Source organism: Cydia amplana, chromosome 25 (assembly GCF_948474715.1).
Source record: "Cydia amplana chromosome 25, ilCydAmpl1.1, whole genome shotgun sequence".
Classification (NCBI taxonomy): Eukaryota; Metazoa; Arthropoda; class Insecta; order Lepidoptera; family Tortricidae; genus Cydia; species Cydia amplana.
Genome location: NC_086093.1, coordinates 2,585,569 through 2,609,598, shown reverse-complemented (window position 1 = coordinate 2,609,598; position 24,030 = coordinate 2,585,569). Strand labels below are relative to the sequence as shown.

General features: G+C 41.3%; 1 protein-coding gene across 2 annotated transcripts; it reads left to right on the top strand.

Moving 5' to 3' along the window:
• Positions 1-835: 835 nt before the first annotated feature.
• LOC134659509 (putative pre-mRNA-splicing factor ATP-dependent RNA helicase PRP1) lies at positions 836-24,028 on the top strand. Of its 2 annotated transcripts, XM_063515166.1 has the most exons (11): positions 836-997; positions 1,538-1,662; positions 3,253-4,283; positions 6,580-6,701; positions 9,161-9,297; positions 10,381-10,518; positions 14,729-14,851; positions 18,505-18,604; positions 20,217-20,307; positions 21,429-21,591; positions 23,841-24,028. In XM_063515166.1, the coding sequence occupies exons 1-11, from the start codon at positions 948-950 to the stop codon at positions 23,966-23,968; spliced, it is 2,208 nt and encodes a 735-aa protein (XP_063371236.1). In that variant the 5' UTR covers positions 836-947; the 3' UTR covers positions 23,969-24,028. The 2 variants fall into 2 exon arrangements, with proteins under 2 accessions (XP_063371236.1, XP_063371235.1); XM_063515165.1 differs by lacking the exon at positions 23,841-24,028 and having other exon boundaries at positions 21,429-22,013.
• The last annotated feature ends 2 nt before the right edge of the window (positions 24,029-24,030 follow it).

Here is a 24,030-nt window from a genome sequence, read left to right as displayed (position 1 = left end):
ACCACGGCGTCATAACACACCGTCATCCACCAAGGTCAAAGCGGCAAATTTGAAAAATGTAGGCGCGATGGGATAACGTCCCATAGAAAATTTGAATTTCGCGCCTTTTCCTACTGACAAGATTTGCTTGATCATCTATAATTTACTTGGAGGATGAAATATCATCAGAAGAGGAAAATAATCGTAGTACGGAATCATTTATTCAAATCTCGTGTCATTTATTCAAAATGGCGTCACCGCTATCTAATAAAACGTTCACGAAACTATCGACAAGGTCATGACGGCCGTCATCTTACGTTACGTTGACAATCAACGTAACGTAACGCCGTCTAGGAAACCGCGCCATCTTGTTTACATAGACAACGTTCTAGTGACGTCAGTCAACGCTATATAGCGGCCGTAATATGACGGCACCGTTTTCGGAGGAATCCAAAGCATAACTGATCAGCCAAAGTAGTGAGTAGTGTGGAGTCTTACTAGTTCGCGCTTCGCGCCTCCTTTGACGCGGGCCGAAAAACCGACAAAAAAAGGGGAACAATGCGCGAAGGCGTGAAGAATCTGCGAAATCGACGCCACACTCGCGTTCGCGGCTTCGCGTCGCGTTTCACGCACGAGTATGGAGGGCCCTTTACACTCTCGTTCGGCTTGTCATTCGGTTATAAACCTTATGCCGTGCCGTTAGTGTTTAAATTATATTAGCTCGACGAGCTTGCGAGCCACGAGACGAGCCGCGAGCCCACCGCTTACACTCGCGTCTCGTGGCGTGGCTCGCGGCTCGTCTCGTGGCTCGCGCGAGAGTCTAAATTGGGGGTTATAAAAAAAGTGTAGTTTTGTCGATGTTGCCTCGTTTCGTGTGTGTCGCCATTTTGTTGGTCCGTGAAATTATTGAGTGGTGAAAAAGAAATTACTGTATTTTTAAACCCCGCGTTTTATGTGTATCGTCTGAAATGTCCAAACGACGAATCGAAGTCATGGACCCCTTCATTAAAAAGAAAAGGTTAGTAGCACGTTTATTTTTCCTGTGCCATGCTCGATTTATCACTTTTTTCCCATGTTTCAAAAGAAATGCAGTCCACAATACAATCATATCGTCTCTTTTTGGACAGGCTACTTATTTGGAATAGATAACTTTAAAAAATCAGTAAATTTGTTTTGTTCTGGCATCGTGTCGTAGGTTTTGATGGCAGCTTGACTCTTTGACCGGTTTGTTTTGTCATTACATCGATCCAACGATTTGTATAATTTTGCGTAAAACACTTTCCTCGATTCGTTTCCGTGTTTTTTCAACAAATCAGTTATACATTTATAACAAAGGCAATCGCTCTGTTCTGTTCCTCTTCTCGCATTGATATACATACTCGCTCCATTTACGTTAGTGCCTATAACATTTTCGTAATGAAATTTCTTTGGATTTTTATTGATGTCATTAATTATCCTTACGAATTTATAGCTAAAGCAGCTTGTTTGACTGTTTTGATAGTTACCTACCGGCCGCACTTCTTATTAAAAATCTGAAATATGCAACTGAATGTTTCAGAGAGGAAAAGGCGGCTGCCGCGGCCGCTAAAGGGGAGAAGGGGGAAAGTTCGGACAGTGGGGCTACACTGGGCTCTGCCATGCCGCCGACTGCCACCAGCACGCCGGGAGTCAATCCGCTTACAGGTAAATTAGTAATATTCTATCCTCCTAAGGCCCAAGGTCCTACCTATAGTACCTCTTCAGTTTGATGGATTTGAATCCTATTTCAATGGAACAGTCACTTTTGCTTTGTTTCGTTAAATTTTCCAACATTGCAAAATCTACTCTATTTTCTACACTAGCGGTTCTCAATCTTTTTTTTCGACGGAACCCTTTTGGAAAGCGAAATATTTGATGGAACCCTACAATACGGTGGCGGCATAGTAAAATTTTATCGAGGCGACGAAAGCATAGTGTTCTAAATTCTTGCGGAACCCCTGCAGGGGAACACACTGTTCTACACTATAGGTTTAAATTTCAATGGCAAATTTGAGTTTTTCATTTGTATGGCTGGGCCTTAAAATCAAAAAATCAAAATCAAATATCATTTATTATCAGGAAACTAAGGCCCATAGATACATACCTTACAAACTAACATACATACAATAATAAAAATCTTACAAGCTAAAAAATATTTCATAAGCCTGTTCCGGTGTAAGAGGTTAGCAATTGGCATGATGGTGCACCTACACCATGTCCTTTTCTTACCAATCCAAAGTAAAATAAAAAAGGTTAAAAGGTTTTTAAAGGGCAACGTGCATGTAACTCCTGTGGAGTAGCAGGCATACATAGGCTATGGTCATTGCAAACATCAGGCGGGCCGTATGCTTGTTTGCCACCAACGTGGTATTACGCCAATACAAAGTCAAAGTAAACTGGTAGGTAGCCATGCCCATAATACAAAATATTAGTCTTCAAAATCCTAAAATTAAGAGAATTCCTTTTTTCAATGGCAAAATGTTGAGACGCCGATCCAATACTATTGCGGCTCTATGCGACGTAAGCGCCAGCCGCCATAAGGTACCTTCTCCCATGGAATGTCACATATTATTATTTCATAACTTTCTGGAAAATTTTGTACTTATGATGCAATGAAAATAAATGTTTTTTATTGGTTGATGATGATGGATGACACAATATTTTATGTATAAAATAAAGCATATATGAAGTTTAATATCACTCACACAAGACATACAATCTTGGACTCTGGTTTTGAAGGGAAAACTTCAATCAAACACCTTTTTTAATTTTAAACTTAATTATAAACAGAAGTATGTTTAATCTGGCTCCACACAAATCATCTCTTCATACAAAAATTAGTTAAATATCTTATGTATTCTACGATAAGCCAACTGTTCGCTAGTTCTAGAAATAAAAAGCGACATTCACCGGGAAATTGAGTGAACACTGCTGTGTTCACTCAATACCCCTGCTGGGATCGAAACCGGTTTTTTACAAAAACTTAGAAATAACCATATCTTTCGAATTATTTTATACTCGAAATGTAGGACTCAGTTGTGTTTTTAGGTTACGACTTCGTATTATTATTGCTCAATTAGAAATAAAGTAATTAGCAAAGAATGAAAAAATACCGTTTCCGTTCCGATACAAAAAATACCGGTATCCGATCCCTGGAACACAGTAAATAAGGCTTTTTATACACACACATACGATGCAATTCTATAAAGTCTAATTAAATCAAGCTCCATTTTCCAACAAATTCTTTTTCCTCAGGTCTCCCCCACTCGCAGCGCTACCATGAGCTTCTTCGGCGCCGGCTCGGGCTCCCTGTGTGGGAGTACAAAAACGACTTCATGAGACTCCTGAACACGCACCAGTGCGTCGTGCTAGTCGGCGAAACTGGCTCCGGCAAGACCACACAAATACCACAGTGGAGCGTTGAGTTTGCAGCCGTCACTGCTGGGAAATCCAAAGGTGTCGCTTGCACACAGCCGAGGAGAGTAGCCGCTATGTCCGTAGCTCAGCGAGTCGCTGAAGAAATGGATGTGGTTCTCGGCCAGCAAGTCGGTTACAGCATCCGTTTCGAAGACTGCTCCGGACCGCACACCTTACTCAAATACATGACAGACGGTATGTTGCTGCGAGAAGCCATGTCAGACCCTATGTTAGATCAATACAGAGTGATTCTACTTGACGAAGCTCACGAAAGGACGCTGGCTACAGATATTTTGATGGGTGTGCTAAAGGAGGTTATTAAACAGCGCACAGATTTGAAGCTAGTTATCATGTCTGCCACGTTAGACGCCGGTAAATTCCAGCAGTACTTCGATAACGCTCCGCTCATGAACGTACCGGGTCGTACTCATCCTGTAGAGATATTCTACACACCGCAGCCTGAACGAGACTATTTAGAAGCAGCCATTCGTACTGTAGTCCAAATTCATATATGCGAAGAGATCGCTGGCGATATACTTCTATTCCTGACTGGACAAGAAGAAATTGAAGACGCTTGCAAGCGAATTAAAAGAGAAATAGACAATTTAGGACCGGATGCTGGAGAGTTGAAATGTATACCGCTATATTCTACCTTGCCGCCGAATCTGCAGCAAAGGATCTTCGAACCAGCGCCTCCGAACAGGTCGAATGGAGCGATAGGACGAAAGGTGGTTGTCTCGACCAATATTGCTGAGACTTCGCTGACAATTGACGGAGTGGTCTTCGTGATTGACCCTGGATTTGCAAAACAGAAGGTGTATAATCCTCGCATCAGAGTGGAGTCTCTATTGGTGTCTCCTATTAGTAAGGTAAGAAGCATCACTTGTTCACTGTTATAGTTTGTAGCTTTCTAATAGACCCCGAAGGCTAATCCTATTGTCTATTGTTAAGAAAAACCGCTCGTGCCACGTGCCACAACCACCTGCATAAAAAATCGGTACTTCGGTTACTGAGTGCCGGCGAGTCGGACGCTACAGAACCAGTCTAAAATGTGTCATCGAGATGCGTAACAAAGGCGCGTTATCGGAGAGCGCACCTACACTGGTTTTTTGAGCGTTGGACTAGCCCGCGCTCAGGTGCCAAATAGAATAATTAGGACCCTTTTTTGCAGGTAAGTAGCACGTGCGGTTTTACTGAACAATAGACAATAGGATAAACCTTCGGGGTCTACTAGAAAGCTACAAACTATACGTAATTATTACGATCGTACAAAATATTTATTTAGTTAAAAAAATCCTTAGAATTTAATGAATTGCACAGGCTAAAAATAAGCTGTAAAGTTCACGTCACATAATTTGTAGTGTTTACAGATTGTGGAAAACAAATTATCATTTAAATTTCAACATTAAATAAAGATAATTTGGCTTTAGGATACGGCTTGGTTCGAACTTAAAGGTACGTCAAAAATTTGCTAAAGATACGACATGGATCGAATATTTCACTGTCAAAAGCGACGTTTTTGCTTTGTTTGAGATATCGTATCTTTAGCAAATTTTTGACGTATCTTAAAGTTCGAATCAGGCCAATAGTCATGGTGTCATGGCACAATTATCCATTGTAGAATTATCGTCAGTTCGGAAAGAGAAGAGTCGTAAAATGTATTGGGCCCCATACATTCCACAACTCTTGTCTTACCGCACAGACTCTACTAAATCCAAAATGGTCTGATATTGAGAGCATGTGATCTCCATGGATGTACACTGCTTACATAGTCATTGTTTGAAAACAGCACATTTCTAGAACATGACGCTGAACAGCGTCTAACAATAACAATATAACTATAATCACTGACAATCCAACCTCTAGACTGAGCTTAGGCCAATTCTTTCATGAAACCGATGCTGCCAAAAATACGGGGGTGCGGGGGGGACGAGGTGAGCGAATCCCGTGCCGTGATTGGTCCGTTCGAAGACACGGACCAATCACGGCACAGGATTGACTCGAAGATGGAGTAAAGCTTTGGATTCCTCCGAAAACGGTGCCGTCATATGACGGCTGTCATATAGCGGCCGCAAAAGACGGCCGTCTTAACGGTGGCGACATGTGGAAAGTACCACGACGTCATAACACACCGTCATCCACCAAGGTCAAAGCGGGAAATTTGAAAAATGTAGGCGCGAAGGGATAACGTCCCATAGAAAATTTGAATTTCGCGCCTTTTTCTACTGACAAGATTTGCTTGACCATCTATAATTTACTTGGAGGATGAAATATCATCAGAAGAGGAAAATAATCGTAGTACGAAATCATTTATTCAAATCTCGTGTCATTTATTCAAAATGGCGTCACCGCTATCTAATAAAACGTTCACGAAACTATCGACACCGTCATGACGGCCGTCATCTTACGTTACGTTGACAGTCAACGTAACGTAACGCCGTCTAGGAAACCGCGCCATCTTGTTTACATAGACAACGTTCTAGTGACGTCATTCAACGCTATATAGCGGCCGTCATATTACGGCACCGTTTTCGGAGGAATCCAAAGCTTAACCCTTAAATGCATGACTTTTTCTTTTAGCCCGAAATTAATATATGTATCACATAATTGTTTGCCGATTCTAGGAAAAATAGTAAAAAAAATATAACTTCGATTTTCACTGCGAAATCAGTGTTAGAAGTTGAATTGGCTTAATCATATTTATGTAAATATGTAATTTTCAGTAATAGATATATGAAATTTTTTACTACCATTAGAAAGGTACACTATTTGTGATATACCTATGATAAAGTTTTTAAATATAAAATAATTACAAACCCCGAAAAATCTGCCCAAAATCACATACTAAAAATCATCAACTTCCAGGTTTTTCCAAGTTTTCCGACATTTCGTCTATAAACAAATGTAACTTTTATAAATTAAAATACTGCGTAAATTTATGTAATAATTCGGAAAATTTATTAGTTTTACTATTGAAATAATATACAAGAACAAATAGAATTTGTTTAATAATGCATAACATTTGATGTTTATGTTGTGTGTATAAATGCATCACTATGCATTTAAGGGTTAACGCTACCGTATGTGTGGCAGAGGGGGTAGGGCGACTATGCTATGTCTAGAGGTTGGATTGTCTGTGACTATAATATAACTGTGTCTGTCCAGGCGTCAGCCCAGCAGCGCGCCGGCCGCGCAGGCCGCACCCGACCCGGCAAGTGCTTCCGTCTCTACACCGAAAAGGCCTACAAAAATGAGATGCAGGACAACACTTACCCGGAGATCTTGAGGTGACTGGGTTGGTAGTAGCGGGGGCTATATTTACCAGGGATGCCGATTTTTTGACATCCGCGGATGCGGATGCGGATTTTTAATGGCTCACATCCGCGGATGTCAAGATAGGTACATAAAAAACGTCAAATATTACATTTTCGTAATTTTTATTTCAAAAAACCGGACTAGTGCGAGTCGGACTCGCGTTCCAAGGGTTCCGTACATTAAGTCCCACTCACGCTTGACTGCTAATTTCTAATAGGTTTTTTTGGCTAATGACTAAATTACCTAGCAGTCTAGCACTTACGCCGATGCTAAGACGTTCCTGTACCGACCTGTTCCACATCCGCATCCGCATTAAATCCGCATCGATTTTATGCGGATGCAGATGCGGATGTTGAAAATAATGCGAAAGTTCCGCGGTTGCGGATGCGGATGCGGATATTCGCAACATCCCTGATATTTACCTAGCTTTTGCCAGCGAAAAATGACAAATTTCATACAATCCCGCACTCGAAAAGTAAGCGGAGGCCTGGCTGTGGCCCTCGGGTCAAAATGATTGGAGATTCCCGGCGTCATAGAGAAAAAAATACATAGAGTGCTCACTCCATACATCAGTTTTAGTAACAAAAAGACTATTAGCATCTAGCATCAAGTAGCGGAACTATCAGTACTGCTACTTGACAATAGATGTAGCACCGACCGGAAAGTCTTATGCTGTTGAGATAAGACTTTCCGGTCGGTGCTACATCTATTGTCAAGTAGCAGTACTGATAGTTCCGCTACTCGATGCTAGATGTAGACACTGAAATTAATAGTCTGAACTGATGTATGGAGTGAGCACTCTTGTCTTTATTTCTCTATGCTAAAATAGTATCCTATGTCCTTCCTTGGGACTCGAACCTTCTTACCAAATTTTCGCCTTGAAACAAAACTATTCGGTAATCACCAGTTTTTTGGTAAACATCGTAAGAAAACCTGCGAATGGTTGACTAGTAGAGAACGCCTTATGGCATTAAGACCGCCTTTTATACTATAAGGTTTTTCTTTTGTGCAATAAAGATTTAATAAATAAATACAAATATTTATAAAGATTAATTAAAAATACTATGGTTTGTAATGAATGGTGTTAGATAACAATGTCTGAACTCTGGGGACTAGCTTAAACCCTAACAATGGGTCATCATAAACTGGTAATTAATTACTATTTTAGACATAATCATCATATATAAGGGGCAACAAAATGTTTTGTAAAAATTAAAAATAATGATATAACATGATAAAAATAAAATTATAGCAATCACGAATTGATGTTGCGTCTAAAAAGAATAGAATACTTTCACTTGATCCAAATTTATGCCTGTAACATGAAGTTTTTTGTTTAATTTAATTATATATTAATTCTATTCTTTTTAGTACCACTTATTAACACCAGTTGCACGAACATTCACTGTATCTCCCCTCTTACAGTTTTTTTTGGTTCTTATTTACTGACAACAAGTTTGACCAACTATAGTGTAAAATTACGCGTAAAAACTTAACTTTCTTAATGATTTATTTGATTTTTAGGGTTCCGTAGCCAAATGGCAAAAAACGGAACCCTTATAGATTCGTCATGTCTGTCTGTCTGTCTGTCTGTCTGTCTGTCTGTCTGTCTGTCTGTCTGTCTGTCTGTCTGTCTGTCTGTCTGTCTGTCTGTCTGTCTGTCTGTCTGTCTGTCTGTCTGTCTGTCTGTCTGTCTGTCTGTCTGTCTGTCTGTCTGTCTGTCTGTCTGTCTGTCTGTCTGTCTGTCTGTCTGTCTGTCTGTCTGTCTGTCTGTCTGTCTGTCTGTCTGTCTGTCTGTCTGTCTGTCTGTCTGTCTGTCTGTCTGTCTGTCTGTCTGTCCGTCCGTCTGTCCGTCCGTATGTCACAGTCACTTTTCTCCGAAACTATAAGAACTATACTGTTGAAACTTGGTAAGTAGATGTATTCTGTGAACCGCATTAAGATTTTCATACAAAAATAGAAAAAAAAACAATAAATGTTTGGGGTTCCCCATATTTAGAACTAAAACTCAATTTTTTTTTTCATCAAACCCATACGTGTGGGGTATCTATGGATAGGTCTTCAAAAATGATATTGGGGTTTCAAATATCATTTTTTTCTAAACTGAATAGTTTGCGCGAGAGACACTTCCAAAGTGGTTAAATGTGTGTCCCCCCCCCCTGTAACTTCTAAAATAACAGAATGATAAAACTAAAAAAATATATATGATGTACATTACCATATAAACTTCCACCGAAAATTGGTTTGAACGAGATCTAGTAAGTAGTTTTTTTTTAATACGTCATAAATCGCCTAAATACGGAACCCTTCATGGGCGAGTCCGACTCGCACTTGGCCGCTTTTTTTATTATAGCTAATGAATGTCCGTGCAACCGGTGTACACGTATCGTATGGTGCAGCGAACTAATGCCACCCGCATTGCCCGTTGCAGATCGAACTTAGGGTCTGTAGTTTTGCAGTTGAAAAAGCTGGGCATAGACGACCTGGTGCATTTTGACTTCATGGACCCGCCTGCCCCGGAGACCCTAATGAGGGCATTGGAGCTTCTCAACTATCTGGCTGCCTTGGGTAAGTTAACTTATCAATACATATTATAAAACAAAGTCCCCTGCCGCGTCGGTCTGTCTGTATGTTCGCGATAAACTCAAAAACTACTGTACGGATTTTTATGCGGTTTTCACCTATTAATAGAGTGATTCTTGAGGAAGGTTTTGGTATATATAGCTGGTCAAGCAGATCTTGTCAGTAGGAAAAGGCGGCAAATTAAAAAATGTGGGCGCTGGGATATCGTCCCATAGAAAATTTGAATTTCGCGCCTTTTTATACTGACAAGATTTGCTTGACCAGCTATAATTTGTAAAGGTGTTGTGTAAATTCGTTGAACTACCCGTGCGAAGCCGGGGCGGGTCGCTAGTAAATTATAAAACAAAGTCCCCCGCCGCGTCTGTCTGTATGTTCGCGATAAACTAAAAAAAAAACTTTCATACGGTTCTTACCTATCAATAGAGTGATTTTTAAAGAAGGTTTAGGTGTATAATTTGTTAAGGTTTACCCGTGCGAAGCCGGGACGAGTCGCTAGTCATTTAATAAATCTTACGAAAATTTTAGAAAGTTTTTTTTCGCAATGAAACAAAATACTCGAAAATATTTTAATCGAAACACGGTAAATTTTCATGGCTAGATCACAGTAATTTTATTATAATTTATAATAATTTTATAATTTACGACACTTTGATACTTGAATCTGTATCTGTTGCTTCCGACTTTTTGATACTTGAATCTGTATCTGTTGCTTCCACAGGCATCTGTCCATCGGGTTTCACGAAGTGATCGTGAACCTTATTCCAACGTGATAAGGTCTGCCAATGATTGCTGTGTTACTGTCAATATATTGTTGACTCCAAGCATAGAGAAAATAATAAAAGTCTTATGTTGTTGAGCATAAGACTTTCCGGTCGGTGCTACATCTATTGTCAAGTAGCAGTATTGATAATTCCGCTACTCGATGCTAGATGTCGACACTGAAAATAATAGTGTTTTTGGTACCAAAACTGATGTATGGAGTGAGCACTCTTGTCTTACTATATTTCTCTATGCTCCAAGCTATATTGCAGCCAAAAGATAGTTAACACAGTGATAATGGGTTTCCAGATGACGACGGCAACCTGACAGACCTCGGCGCGGTGATGGCGGAGTTCCCCCTCGACCCCCAACTGGCTAAAATGCTGATCGCGAGCTGCAACCACAACTGCTCCAACGAGATCCTTTCCATCACAGCCATGCTGTCAGGTAAGTGGAGCCTGTAGTCATATAGCAACCTGACAGACCTCGGTGATGGCGGAGTTCCCTCTGGACCCTCAAACTGGCCAAGATGCTCACAACTGCTCCAATGAGATTCTCTTCATCACAGCCATGCTGTCGGGTGAGTGGAGCCTGTAGACATATAGCAACCTGACAGACCTCGGTGATGGCGGAGTTCCCTCTGGACCCTCAAACTGGCCAAGATGCTCACAACTGCTCCAATGAGATTCTCTTCATCACAGCCATGCTGTCGGGTGAGTGGAGCCTGTAGACATATAGCAACCTGACAGACCTCGGTGATGGCGGAGTTCCCTCTGGACCCTCAAACTGGCCAAGATGCTCACAACTGCTCCAACGAGATCCTCGCCATCACCGCCATGCTGTCGGGTGAGTGGAGCCTGTAGTCATATAGCAACCTGACAGACCTCGGTGATGGCGGAGTTCCCCCTCGACCCTCAAACTAGCCAAGATGCTTACAACTGCTCCAATGAGATCCTCTCCATCACAGCCATGCTGTCAGGTGAGTGGAGCCTGTAGTCATATAGCAACGTGACAGACCTCGGTGATGGCAGAGTTAACCCTCGACCCTCAACCTGGCCAAGATGCTCACAACTGCTCCAATGAGATCCTCTCCATCACAGCCATGCTGTCGGGTGAGTGGAGCCTGTAGTCATATAGCAACCTGACAGACCTCGGTGATGGCGGAGTTCCCTCTGGACCCTCAAACTGGCCAAGATGCTCACAACTGCTCCAATGAGATTCTCTTCATCACAGCCATGCTGTTGGGTAAGTAATGTTAGAGTGAAAACAACATACAGTCAGCAGCAGAAGTTGCTAAGCGGGCGAGGTGTTCAAAATTACCTTGACACGCCCTTATTCTCTTAGAGCGCGGTCACATTAAGCGATTTGCGAGCGAGTTCTTTATTCTTTATTCAGGTAAACACTAAGTATAAGTGTACAGCTATAGCCAAGACACTTATACTGTTAATACATATGTAGTCAGTATCATAAAATTAGTACACTTGTATTACACATATTATCCACTTTTCGAACTATCTCTAGAATTAAACATACATATTATGCATTACTAAGTTACATAGAGATAAAAAAAAAAATCTGATATTAAGTAACATTGGTAGAGTTTAAAAATATCCTGATACTACGTACTAATACTACTATTTCGCTGCGTACTTGTCACACTGGGATGGGAGCGAAATCGCTGCGCGCTCGCCTCGCTTTCAACTCGCTCGCAAATCGCTAATGTGGCGCTCTTAACAATAAAGTCGTGTCAAGATCATTCTGAACACCTCGCCTGCTTAGCAACTATTGCTGCTGACTCTACATTAATGACATCATTAATCCTTGAAGTCTCTCGGACGATATATCGCGTCGGCAAAAAAACCGGCCAAGTGCGAGTCGGACTCGCGCACGGAGGGTTCCGCACCATCAACAAAAAATAGAGCAAAACAAGCAAAAAAACGGTCACCCATCCAAGTACTGACCCCGCCCGACGTTGCTTAACTTCGGTCAAAAATCACGTTTGTTGTATGGGAGCCCCACTTAAATCTTTATTTTATTCTGTTTTTAGTATTTGTTGTTATAGCGGCAACAGAAATACATCATCTGTGAAAATTTCAACTGTCTAGCTATCACAGTTCGTGAGATACAGCCTGGTGACAGACGGACGGACAGCGGAGTCTTAGTAATAGGGTCCCGTTTTTACCCTTTGGGTACGGAACCCTAAAAATTGGGTATAGTAAATACCTTATATTATACCTAGTATTTTTCGGAAATAGTTTTATCCAAGTTGCGATTTCTGCCATTCCCAATTTTTACACTGTAGCTTTCTTTCCCGAAAGCATTTGTATATTTTCTTATCACTACACCTTATAAAACAAAGTCCCACGCCCCGTTTGTCTGTTTGTGTATATGTATGTTCGCTATAAACTCAAAAACTACTGAACGGATTTTTATGCGGTTTTCACCTGTCAATAAAGTGATTCTTGAGGAAGGTTTATTTATATGTATAATTTGTAACGGTTGTGTAACCCTTGCGAAACCGGGGCGGGTCGTTAGTCATATTTATTAGAGATGCACCGGATATCCGGTTACTATCCGGTATCCGGCCTATCCGGCCGTTATTTTAGTATCCGGCCGGATACCGGATAGTGACCTACTATCCGACCGGATACCGGATAGTGACCTACTATCCGGCCGGTTACCGGATAGTAAAATTAACACATTTTGGGGTAAAAAATGGAATCTAAAAAACAGTCACGGTCATAATGCTAACGACACAGTAGATAGAAAGGAATACGTACCTAACCAATGTCACACAGTACACTTATTTGTTTACACAAAAATACGCGCGCGCACTTGTAACTATAAACGAACTTACTACGTAATGACATGATAAAACTCGTTACTATCCTAGAAATGTGTCCGCGCGAACGTTCACTACGAAACAGGTCGAAACCTGCACGACGCGCACCTGCAAAACTCAATATATAGGTATAGTTCCGCCGGCCGAATATCCGGCGGCCGGATACCGGATATTCGGCCAGTGTTCGGGCCGGATATCCGGTATCCGGCCAAACAACTATCCGTTGCATCTCTAATATTTATTTTTCAACTAGCGACCCGCCCCGGCTTCGCTTGGGTGGAACTTTGTTTTATAAGGTGCACAGACTATACATCCTCCAGACTGACCATAATAGCGCTACCCCCTCTGCCACAAATATACGGTAGTTTTACTCCATTTTCGAGTCAAAGTGTCTTTGTGTGACGTCCGTGTGTTTGAACGGACCAATCACGGCACGGGACTCGCTCACCTCGTCCCCCGCACCCCAGTATTTTTGCAGTTTCATGAAATAATTGCTCTAAACCATGAATCTAGTATAACTGGATTGGGCATGAGTGGTGGGGATAACTGACAGAACGGGATAGTCTTATGTATCTTTCAGTAGGAGTAGCAGCGAAAGCGCTATTATTGTTTGTCCTTGTCACAGTCTCACATCTTGTTTTATTCCCCACCGTAAATTGACCACCGTGATTGGTCGAATTCATTTGTTGCCCACCATAATGCGACGCTATGATTGGTCGAATTTATATGTTTTGTCCCTCACGGAGGCACGCGTAGACCACTTCTATAGGATGCTACCTTCTATGCTCTAAACTCAGTTTAGAGGATTCCTAGTCTATGATAAGGTGTATCGATAGCTTAATTATTTTCCTGACGAACCATTTTAGGCCGTTTTTTATTTTACCTTTATCTAGACTTCTAGAGAATTAGAATTATAACTACCTTCAAGAGAACATTATTCATATAATATTTAAAACTTTCGCGTTTTGAACACATATTAACTCGCAAACGAAACGTCGGTAAATAAATGTAATAAAATAAATTCGCGATCGACCCGTGTATAAATAAATATTGGTATATGACTTTCTTACACAGATTGACTAAGTCCCACAGTAAGCTCGAGAAGGCTTGTGTTGTGGGTACTCAGACAACGATATATATAATATATAAATACATAGAAAACACCCAAGACTCAGTAACAAATATCTGTGTTAATCACACAAATAAATGCCCTTACCAGGATTCGAATCCAGGACCGCGGCTTAACAGGCCATAAATAGGCATCAAACAGGCTTAAATAATAAGATTATTTTTAATTTGTATGTTACAGCACAAAACAGATACAGTACAGAAATCAATGTACATACAAAGTGCGCTCGAGCAACGCACACATAGACACTGCTCACAGACACGATATCTCGGACCGGTTGGGACCAGTGCGACCGCGAGTGTCATCCGCTTGAGACACGCGTCTGTGAACTTTTTTGTACAATAATGGAGAAACAAAAAAAAAAGTTATTATAACTGTTGAGTGGACGGTTGTTTAAATTCAACATTAAACGGTGAATTGTCGTTTTTTAAGCTACCAGTGGTTTCAGAGAGGTAAGTAGGTATCTGCTTGTATTTCGATGGTTCGTTTTAACGTCAAACAGAACAGTTAGGTAGGTAGGTAAGCACCCCGCCCCGGCCACTACTAGATACGAGTGCCACTACCACGATAGTTTTTTGTGCATAAATCATAGTTGACAACCCTAGAGCGACCGCCGAGCGTAGGTATGAAAAGTGAAGTACATACATGTGATTGACTTCTGTACTGTATCTATTTTGTGGTTACAGTGCCCCAATGCTTCGTGCGGCCGAACGAGGCGCGGAAGGCTGCGGACGAGGCGAAGATGCGCTTCGCACACATCGACGGGGACCACCTCACGCTCCTCAACGTGTACCACGCTTTCAAGCAGAGTCAGTATCATACCCAATCATCTGTTTAAAATCAAGTTGCGCAGACATCTTTTAGAAAAGTCTTAGCTAAGTCTCATAAAATTTTTAAAGCAGGTATATATTTATTTATATTTATATATATATATATATATATATATATATATATTAGTATATTATGTATGTATAAGTAAGTATATTATAGCAATAATAATATGTATATTTGAAATAGTATGTTGTACAACATAAAAAAATATGTTTAATATTAAACTGTTCGTACTTTTAATTTTTCTTGCACCTATTACTGCTTGCTCTCTGTTTGGCCCGAGGGTTAACTGGTAGAGAATGCCTTCAGGCATTAAGTTCGCCTTTTGTACATTTTTTACTGTGCAATAAAGTTTAAATAAAAATAAATAAATAAATCATACCCCGGTTTTATGGGGGCAATTGGGTACTTTCCTACTAGTCAAATCAGCTTCTTTTTTAGAACTGTCAAAACGATTTGCTAATATGGAATTTATATGAAAACGTGTGTAGTGACGTCACGGTCAACTCACCTACTTTTTATATTTCTATCCGATTTATTAAATAGAAATTGTGTTTAAAAACTGCTATCTATGTTTTTCTAATAATAGGGATGTTGACACATGTTGAATTTTATAACAAAATCTAGTCAAATTGATAGCAAACGAGCAATTTATCACAATAATGTGGATATTAAAATAAAATATTGAAAAATTACAAAAATACAGGAGCTGAAAGTTTCAAAATTTAAGTTTTTTTTTAACTTCCAAAAACGATAAAAGTAAGGGTACCATTCGATTCCTTACATTTCATGCAATAAAATATTGTATAGCAACTATATACATAAACGCAATATTTCACCGACAAAAACGCAATTTTCTTGTTTTGTCCATACTACAAGATGGGCTCCCAGAGACCTTGACGTCACGGCCTCTGGCCGTTTTGTATAGGGCGTTTCGCGAGTGAAGTGCGACTGTCGGCCTTTGACTACAATTCCTGACTTTTGTGTTACTTTAATGCAATGGGTCCCATATAGACATTTGATCCTAAAAACAAACCCGATCGATTGATACCATAAAAAAAATTAGTCATGTAGGCTATTGGGTACTTTCCTACTAGTCAAATCAGCTTCTTTTTTAGAACTGTCAAAACGATTTGCTAATATGGGATTTATATGAAAACGTGTGTAGTGACGTCACGGTCAACGCGCCTACTTTTTATATTTCTATCTGATTTATTAAATATAAATTGTGTTTAAAAATAACATCTATTTATGTTTTTCTAATAATTATCTGGTGCTTTATTTCGTGCACGGTGCGAAATAATTTATTTTATGTAGAGGAAAGTACCCAATTAGGAATATTACTCTACGTACGGGGCGCCACTTCCACAATCCGTCACAATCTGTCTACCGCAAACGAGATAGTCAAAATGTTGTTATCTAACCTCCCTATCACTCTTGCATATTCTAGCGATAAAGAGGCAGATAGCCGAGTTACGATTTGTCACAGTATGTATAAGCATAGAGAAAAAAATACATAGATTTCTAACTCCATACAGGGTGCCCACAAGGAGGCGTTCTATCCCCACTCTTATGGACCCTAGCAGTGGACCAACTTCTTGCAATCATGTCAGGCCAAGACTATGACACACAAGGATATGCCGACGACCTTGTAGTCATCGTCAAAGGCCCTTGCCTCCACACGATATCGAACATAATGCAGGGAGCTCTAAACACCATATTCAAATGGTGTCGAGAGAATGACTTGTCCATTAATCCGAGCAAGACCGTGATAGTACCATTCACAAGAAAACGGAAGCTCGAAAAGCTCACAGAACCAAGACTTAATGGACAAATAATATCATTCTCAGACGAGGTCAAGTACCTAGGGGTCACTTTCGACCAAAAGTTAACTTGGAACCCTCACCTGAGAAACATCATACAAAAAGCGAAAATGGCCATGTGGTCATGCTGTCGCATGGCAGGAGCAAGATGGGGCATAAGACCCAAAATTGCTATGTGGTTATACACAGCTGTAGTGAGGCCAATTATCACCTACGCTTCCGCAGTCTGGTGTAACAAAACCAGCCAAAAGACAGCAATAGACACATTAAACAGCCTGCAACGCACGGCTTGTTTAACAGCAACAGGCGCCTTCTCCTCGACGCCGGGGGCGGCCCTAGATGCACTGCTGGACATTATACCACTCCACTTGCAGGTGCAAAAGGAGGCCAAGCAGTGCATCTACAGTCTGCACGCTAAACAGGCCAAAATGGCGCTCTCAAGCATTAACCAAACTAAAGGCCTGGGTTTTTGCAAATAGAACCCTTAGCATGCCCACAGATGACACGCACACTCAATGTCACTTCACTAAACTGTACACAGTAGAAATACCTCCTAGAGACAAATGGTCTAACGACCAAATGTTCGTCGAAGAGGGAAGCCTCAATTGGTATACGGATGGTTCCAAGAAAGGCAATGATGTAGGATGTGGGATCTATGGTGAGAGACCTAAGCTCAGAGCTAGCGTCAGCATGGGCACACAGGCCTCAATCTTCCAGGCAGAAGTCTTCGCCATCAACAAATGTGCGGAGATCAACCTGGATAGAAACCTGAGACACCAGCATATCTACATCAACTCAGACAGCCAGGCTGCTCTGCTGGCACTAGAATCTCTTGAGTCAAACTCAAAACTAGTCCAGAACTGTAAATCAAACCTAAATGCACTGGCTAACTCCAACAAAGTCATACTTAGATGGGTACCAGGGCACTCCGACATTAACGGAAACTAAGAAGCGGATGAACTTGCTAGGAAGGGCGCAGACACACCCCTGGTCGGCCCAGAACCGTTTTGTGGAATCACAAAACGGGACGCATATTCTCTGCTCAACAACATGGAAAAAGCGAGAGCAATCGATTGGTGGAAGTTCGTTAGAGGACAAGAACACTCGAAAGCTCTAATCAAAGGGTTCAACAGCAAAACTGCTAAGGAGCTTTTAGGGCTCAAAAGACACAAAACTTGCGCGGTGACTAGAATTTTGACTGGACACTGCAAGTTGAACAAACACATGTTCCGAATAGGGAAAAAACAAGATGCGACATGCAGGTTCTGTCAGGAGTCAGAGGAGACTGCTATGCACATTCTCTGTTCCTGCGGACCACTAATGTCCAAAAGAAGTACCTACCTAGGGCGACACATACTGGAACCCTATGAGGTACAGAGCATTACGGCCCAAAGAATCTGGAGCTTCCTGGATTCAACGGGCATCAGTAGTGAACTTTAAAGGGCTGTCACAATAGATCATAGCTTGGTCGAAGCGACACTCAAAGGCCCACAAAACCCCAATAATAATAATAATAATAAACTCCATACATCAGTTTTGGTACATGCACATTGCAGTAATACTCCCTATTTAGTTCGATTAGTCTGCAAACGACGTGAATTGACGCGCGCGGGTACAGACCAATATCAACCTTCGTGCATTCCCACAAGGCTCACGATGACGCGCCGCGCATGATATATTTTTTTATATATCGTGCGCGATTACAATTTATAATTTAATAGTTTTATTTTAATTACTGGTCACTTCAGTATATTAGACTTACAAGATTGAATTTTCGCAATACCTAAACCATACCTACTTACTTTCAGACATGGAAGACCCGCACTGGTGCTACGATAACTTCATAAACTACCGCTCACTGAAGTCTGGAGACAACGTGCGCCAACAACTCTCCAGGATCATGGATAGGTACGCTAGAACATGTGGCGTCTCTACTAGTGTTGCCTATCTAGTATTTTTTTTTATTAGTATTTTTTTTCTACTTTTTTTTTTACTTTTTACTTTACTGTTTACTCATTTCTATTTTATAGAAAGTGGTCGTTTTATAGGTGAACCAGGATCTATTGAGGGTGCGCCATGTTGCGGAATTTCACTGGAACTAATTTTTTCATACTACACTGAATTGTCACCCTATACATGAGAATAACAGCGCCCTCTTGACAATTATCATATATTACTGGTCAGGCTATATATTATATTACTGTTTTATTTTTTAGATTATTATTCAAATTATTATTATTGATATTGTGTTGTGACGATCTTTTTGTGAATGCATTTTATTTTGACATGTAAAATTTAATGTACATTTTCAATAAGAAATAAATTAATCTAATCTAATCTAATCTATCCTCGTGCCGCCCAATGTACATTTAGATGTACACTCAGTTTCGATGGAATCTTCTTCCTCGCGTTATCCCGGCATTTGCCACGGCTCATGGGAGCCTGGGGTCCGCTTGACAACTAATCCCAAGAATTGACGTAGGCTCTAGTTTTTAGCGACTGCCATCTGACCTTCCAACCCAGAGGGGAAACTAGACCTTATTGGGACTAGTCCGGTTTCCTCACGATGTTTTCCTTCACCGAAAAGCGACTGGTAAATATCAAATGATATTTCGTACATAAGTTCCGAAAAACTCATTGGTACGAGCCGGGGTTTGAACCCGCGACCTCCGGATTGAAAGTCGCACGCTCTTAAAGCTAGGCCACCAGCGCTTAGTTTCGATGGAATGTCAACATTAATTTAAAAAAAAGTAGGTAGCTTTACATTAGTCTCGTAAATATTTCGAACAAATTAAATTCAACCTAATTCAAAATACAACAAGGTTCTAATTTCCTTGGCTATATTTTTTATGGTGGTGGGCGGCACGTGGTTAAAACTCGAGTCCTTTGAGTCTGCTTCAAGACTCGACTCAGTATTTCAGACTTATAAGCGCGAGTTCTTTTCATCTAGGAGATGTAAAATTCGTGTACCTAAGTACACATATCATACAATAATGCCTATGTTACTCAAGAAAACCCTATAAAATGGATGATGGCGTCTTTATTCGGAGGCTCGAGTCCTTTTGAGTTGCTCTTAAAAAAGACTCGGTAAAGAACTCGACTCGAGACTTAAAAAACTCAAAAGTTTTTTAAGCGCCGTGTTCAGATATTTATGAACGCCTTGATCGGTCCGATATATCTGATGGCGACTACAATGGGCGTCAAAAGTATCTAACCACCCTGGAATAACAAATATATAGATATATCTCTCCAGTTCGCGTTAAAAAGTATGAAACTTGACTATGACTAACGTTACAAGTGAATGAGTTTGCTAATCACCAACTCATGGAGCCGTACAACGCCATCTATCTAAGCTGCAGACAGTATAAGATATTTAATTACGAGCGATGAGCATAAAAAAAAATAGGCTGTGACAGACAGGCAGCCAGACCCACGAGTGATCCTATAAGGGTTCCGTTTTTTCCTTTTGAGGTACGGAACCCTAAAAAAGTAATGCTAATTTTGTATTATTCATTTTCAGGTTTAATTTGAAGCGGACAAGCACAGAGTTCACAAGCAAAGACTACTACATTAACATAAGGAAAGCGCTCGTCAATGGATTTTTCATGCAGGTAACTGTACCTATATTTGACTGCGCGACCACCGAGGGTTCCGTAACTTTAATTTTTAACAATTTTATAGTTTTCCGATTTTTCCCTGTACTTGTAGTGTAAGAAGATAATGCTTGCCAAATTTCATAGTTCTAGGTCAACGGGAATTACCCTATCAATTTTGATTCCCTTGAGAGTCTCGAAATATACGTTTTTTGCGGCATAAACGGCCGTATCTTTTTTTACGTAAATTAAAAGTATAATTTTTTCACAGCTTCAAGGACCTGTAGACTTTCTAATATATGATTTTAATTTCAACTCGATACCTCCACGCGTTCCCGAGATAAAGACTCTTGACAGACAGATGGACGGACAACAAAGTGATCCTATGAAGGTTCCGTTTTTGTCTTTTGAGCAGCGGTCGGCAACCTTTTAGCAGCCAAGGGCCACAGTAGTTAACGAAGTTGACGCGGGCCGCACTTTGCTAATATTTATGACTTTATCAGACATTGTCGTTTGTCAATATTACATACAAAATAGCCAGGGAGGCTCGCGGGCCGCAAGTGACAGGTTCCCGGGCCGCAGGTTGCCGACCACTGCTTTTGAGGTACGTAGTGATGGGTAGGACATCAATTTAAAATGAGTTTGTATGAGTACCTCATTTTCTAAAATGAGCTGTTACAATGTCTTACTTCAAATGAGGTGAGGTACTAGCATATTTTCAGCGTCGACTATTCCATTAATTCCAACGGCGACAAAAATATTTAATGTATATACATATTTATGTATTCATCACTTCCTTTATAAATAAATAAATAGTAACATTTAATTGGAGTGCAATTCTGGACGTTAAGAATAGAACTTTTAGGAGAAAGATAATTTTAGAATCAAGTAAAATGAATAGAGGAGTGAAGTAAGACATTTTTGCGGTACGAAGTACTGCGACAAATTAACAAAATGAGTGGTACAAATGAGGTGCCTCACGAGTGAGCGACTCAACACTAGAGGTACGGAACCCTAAAAATATCATCAAATTGTCAAAACCCTGTGTCATAACACCAAAGAAATTTATTAGGCAGACAACATTGTTGAATAGCTTTACTTGATAATTTTATAATATATTATTAAATTATTTGTTCTAGGTTGCCCACTTAGAGCGCACGGGGCACTACCTCACCGTGAAGGACAACCAGATAGTCCAGCTACACCCCTCCACGTGCCTCGACCACAAGCCTGACTGGGTCATCTACAACGAGTTCGTGCTCACCACCAAGAACTACATCAGGACAGTCACCGACATCAAGCGTGAGTACTGACAGTGCAGAGAGGGACAGATAGTACAGCTACACCCCTCCACGTGCCTCGACCACAAGCCTGACTGGGTCATCTACAACGAGTTCGTGCTCACCACCAAGAACTACATCAGGACAGTCACCGACATCAAGCGTGAGTACTGACAGTGCAGAGAGGGACAGATAGTACAGCTACACCCCTCCACGTGCCTCGACCACAAGCCTGACTGGGTCATCTACAACGAGTTCGTGCTCACCACCAAGAACTACATCAGGACAGTCACCGACATCAAGCGTGAGTACTGACAGTGCAGAGAGGGACAGATAGTACAGCTACACCCCTCCACGTGCCTCGACCACGAGCCTGACTGGGTCATCTACAACGAGTTCGTGCTCACCACCAAGAACTACATCAGGACAGTCACCGACATCAAGCGTGAGTACTGACAGTGCAGAGAGGGACAGATCGTGCCTCGACCACGAGCCTGACTGGGTCATCTACAACGAGTTCGTGCTCACCACCAAGAACTACATCAGGACAGTCACCGACATCAAGCGTGAGTACTGACAGTGCAGAGAGGGACAGATAGTACAGCTACACCCCTCCACGTGCCTCGACCACAAGCCTGACTGGGTCATCTACAACGAGTTCGTGCTCACCACCAAGAACTACATCAGGACAGTCACCGACATCAAGCGTGAGTACTGACAGTGCAGAGAGGGACAGATAGTACAGCTACACCCCTCCACGTGCCTCGACCACAAGCCTGACTGGGTCATCTACAACGAGTTCGTGCTCACCACCAAGAACTACATCAGGACAGTCACCGAGTTTCCTCACGATGTTTTCCTTCACCGAAAAGCGACTGGTAAATATCAAATGATATTTCGTACATAAGTTCCGAAAAACTCATTGGTACGAGCCGGGGTTCGAACCCGCGACCTCCGGATTGCAAGTCGCACGCTCTTACCGCTAGGCCACCAGCGCTTATAAATATTTATATAACCAAATACATACACAGGGTGGCTAAAAAATAACTGCATTCCCGTTGCCAGGGAGGTTCTGGGATTATACTGACCAACTTTTACTATGGGACCAACCCCCAAATCGCAAAAATCACTCACTCTTCCTTATTAGCGTGACAGTGACAGTTGCGTTTCGTTCGCTACTGAGCGACAGCGATTGGCATGTTGGCTACGGGGCCTGGCGGCCTAGCCAAGGTGACGATCGCTTGCGCTTCGCCATCGAATCGCTGTCTCTCTATCACTCTTCCATATTAGTGCGACAGTGACAGTTGCGTTTCGTTCGCTACGTAGCGTTAGCGATTGGCATCTTGTCTACGGGGCCTGGACTTTTAGAATGTGACATATAGCATAGAGAAATATAGTAAGACAAGAGTGCTCACTCCATACATCAGTTTTGGTACCAAAAAGACTATTAATTTCAGTGTCTACATCTAGCATCGAGTAGCGGAACTATCAGTACTGCTACTTGACAATAGATGTAGCACCGACCGGAAAGTCTTATGCTCAACAACAAAGTCTTATACATGACACCGTAAGATTGTGAACCCGTTAGTTTATAATCTAACGTAGGTTAGGTTAGTTTATAATTTCCCTACCGTCAGTTTATAATTTAACTAGCGAGATTATAATCTGACGAGTGTTTACAATTTTACGGTGACATACACAATAGATGTAGACACTGAAATTAATAGTCTTTTTGGTACCAAAACTGATGTATGGAGTGAGCAACTGAGCAATCTATGTATTTTTAGAAAGTGAAAACTTCTTTAGCGGCGCTGGGCACTTTTTGAGGTGGGGAAAAAATGATAAACTCAAGACAGCGTAAGGCGATCACGTGACCGTACGGGGCGTAAGGCGATCACGTGACCGTAAGCCCCGTAAGGTGGCCACTCATAATTTAGATGGCATTTAAATCAATAAAGAAAAACTCAATGTTATTAGACATTTATGTTGCGGACTCCTTTTCGAGACTCTTTACCTATGTTCAAATAATTTGACGTTGTCATGGCAGTATGTAAATAAACATGTCAATGAAAAAGTGTGATCTTATTTGAGGATGATAATAATATATAATAAATAAATAGAATACCTCCGCTAAACGTATGTATCGTGTTACCGGGCGTCGGTAACATAGTGAGGCGAGTTTTCACTTCTATCTGCACTCCCGGAGTGCAACCGTTGTTGCTTTTTTTCTCTATGCATATACTTAGCTAAGAATATAATTTTCGTTTCCAGCGGAATGGCTCCTAAAGATAGCTCCGCAGTACTACGAGTTAAACAATTTCCCCGTCTGCGAAGCTCGGAGGCAGTTAGAAGTCCTGCAAGCACGGCTGGATTCCAAGCCCTATCAGGACGGGTTCTAGGCTAAGCTAGACCTAGTTGTAATCTAGACCTTAATACACTGACACAGCGAGTGGCCAGAGAT

Bases quoted from the DNA above. Each gene is read 5' to 3' on its own strand.
- LOC134659509 (XM_063515166.1), top strand. From the start codon at position 948: ATGTCCAAACGACGAATCGAAGTCATGGACCCCTTCATTAAAAAGAAA. The intron at 998-1,537 runs GTTAGTAGCACG...TGAATGTTTCAG, and splicing joins CCCTTCATTAAAAAGAAAAG to AGAGGAAAAGGCGGCTGCCG. The intron at 4,284-6,579 runs GTAAGAAGCATC...GTGTCTGTCCAG, and splicing joins TGGTGTCTCCTATTAGTAAG to GCGTCAGCCCAGCAGCGCGC.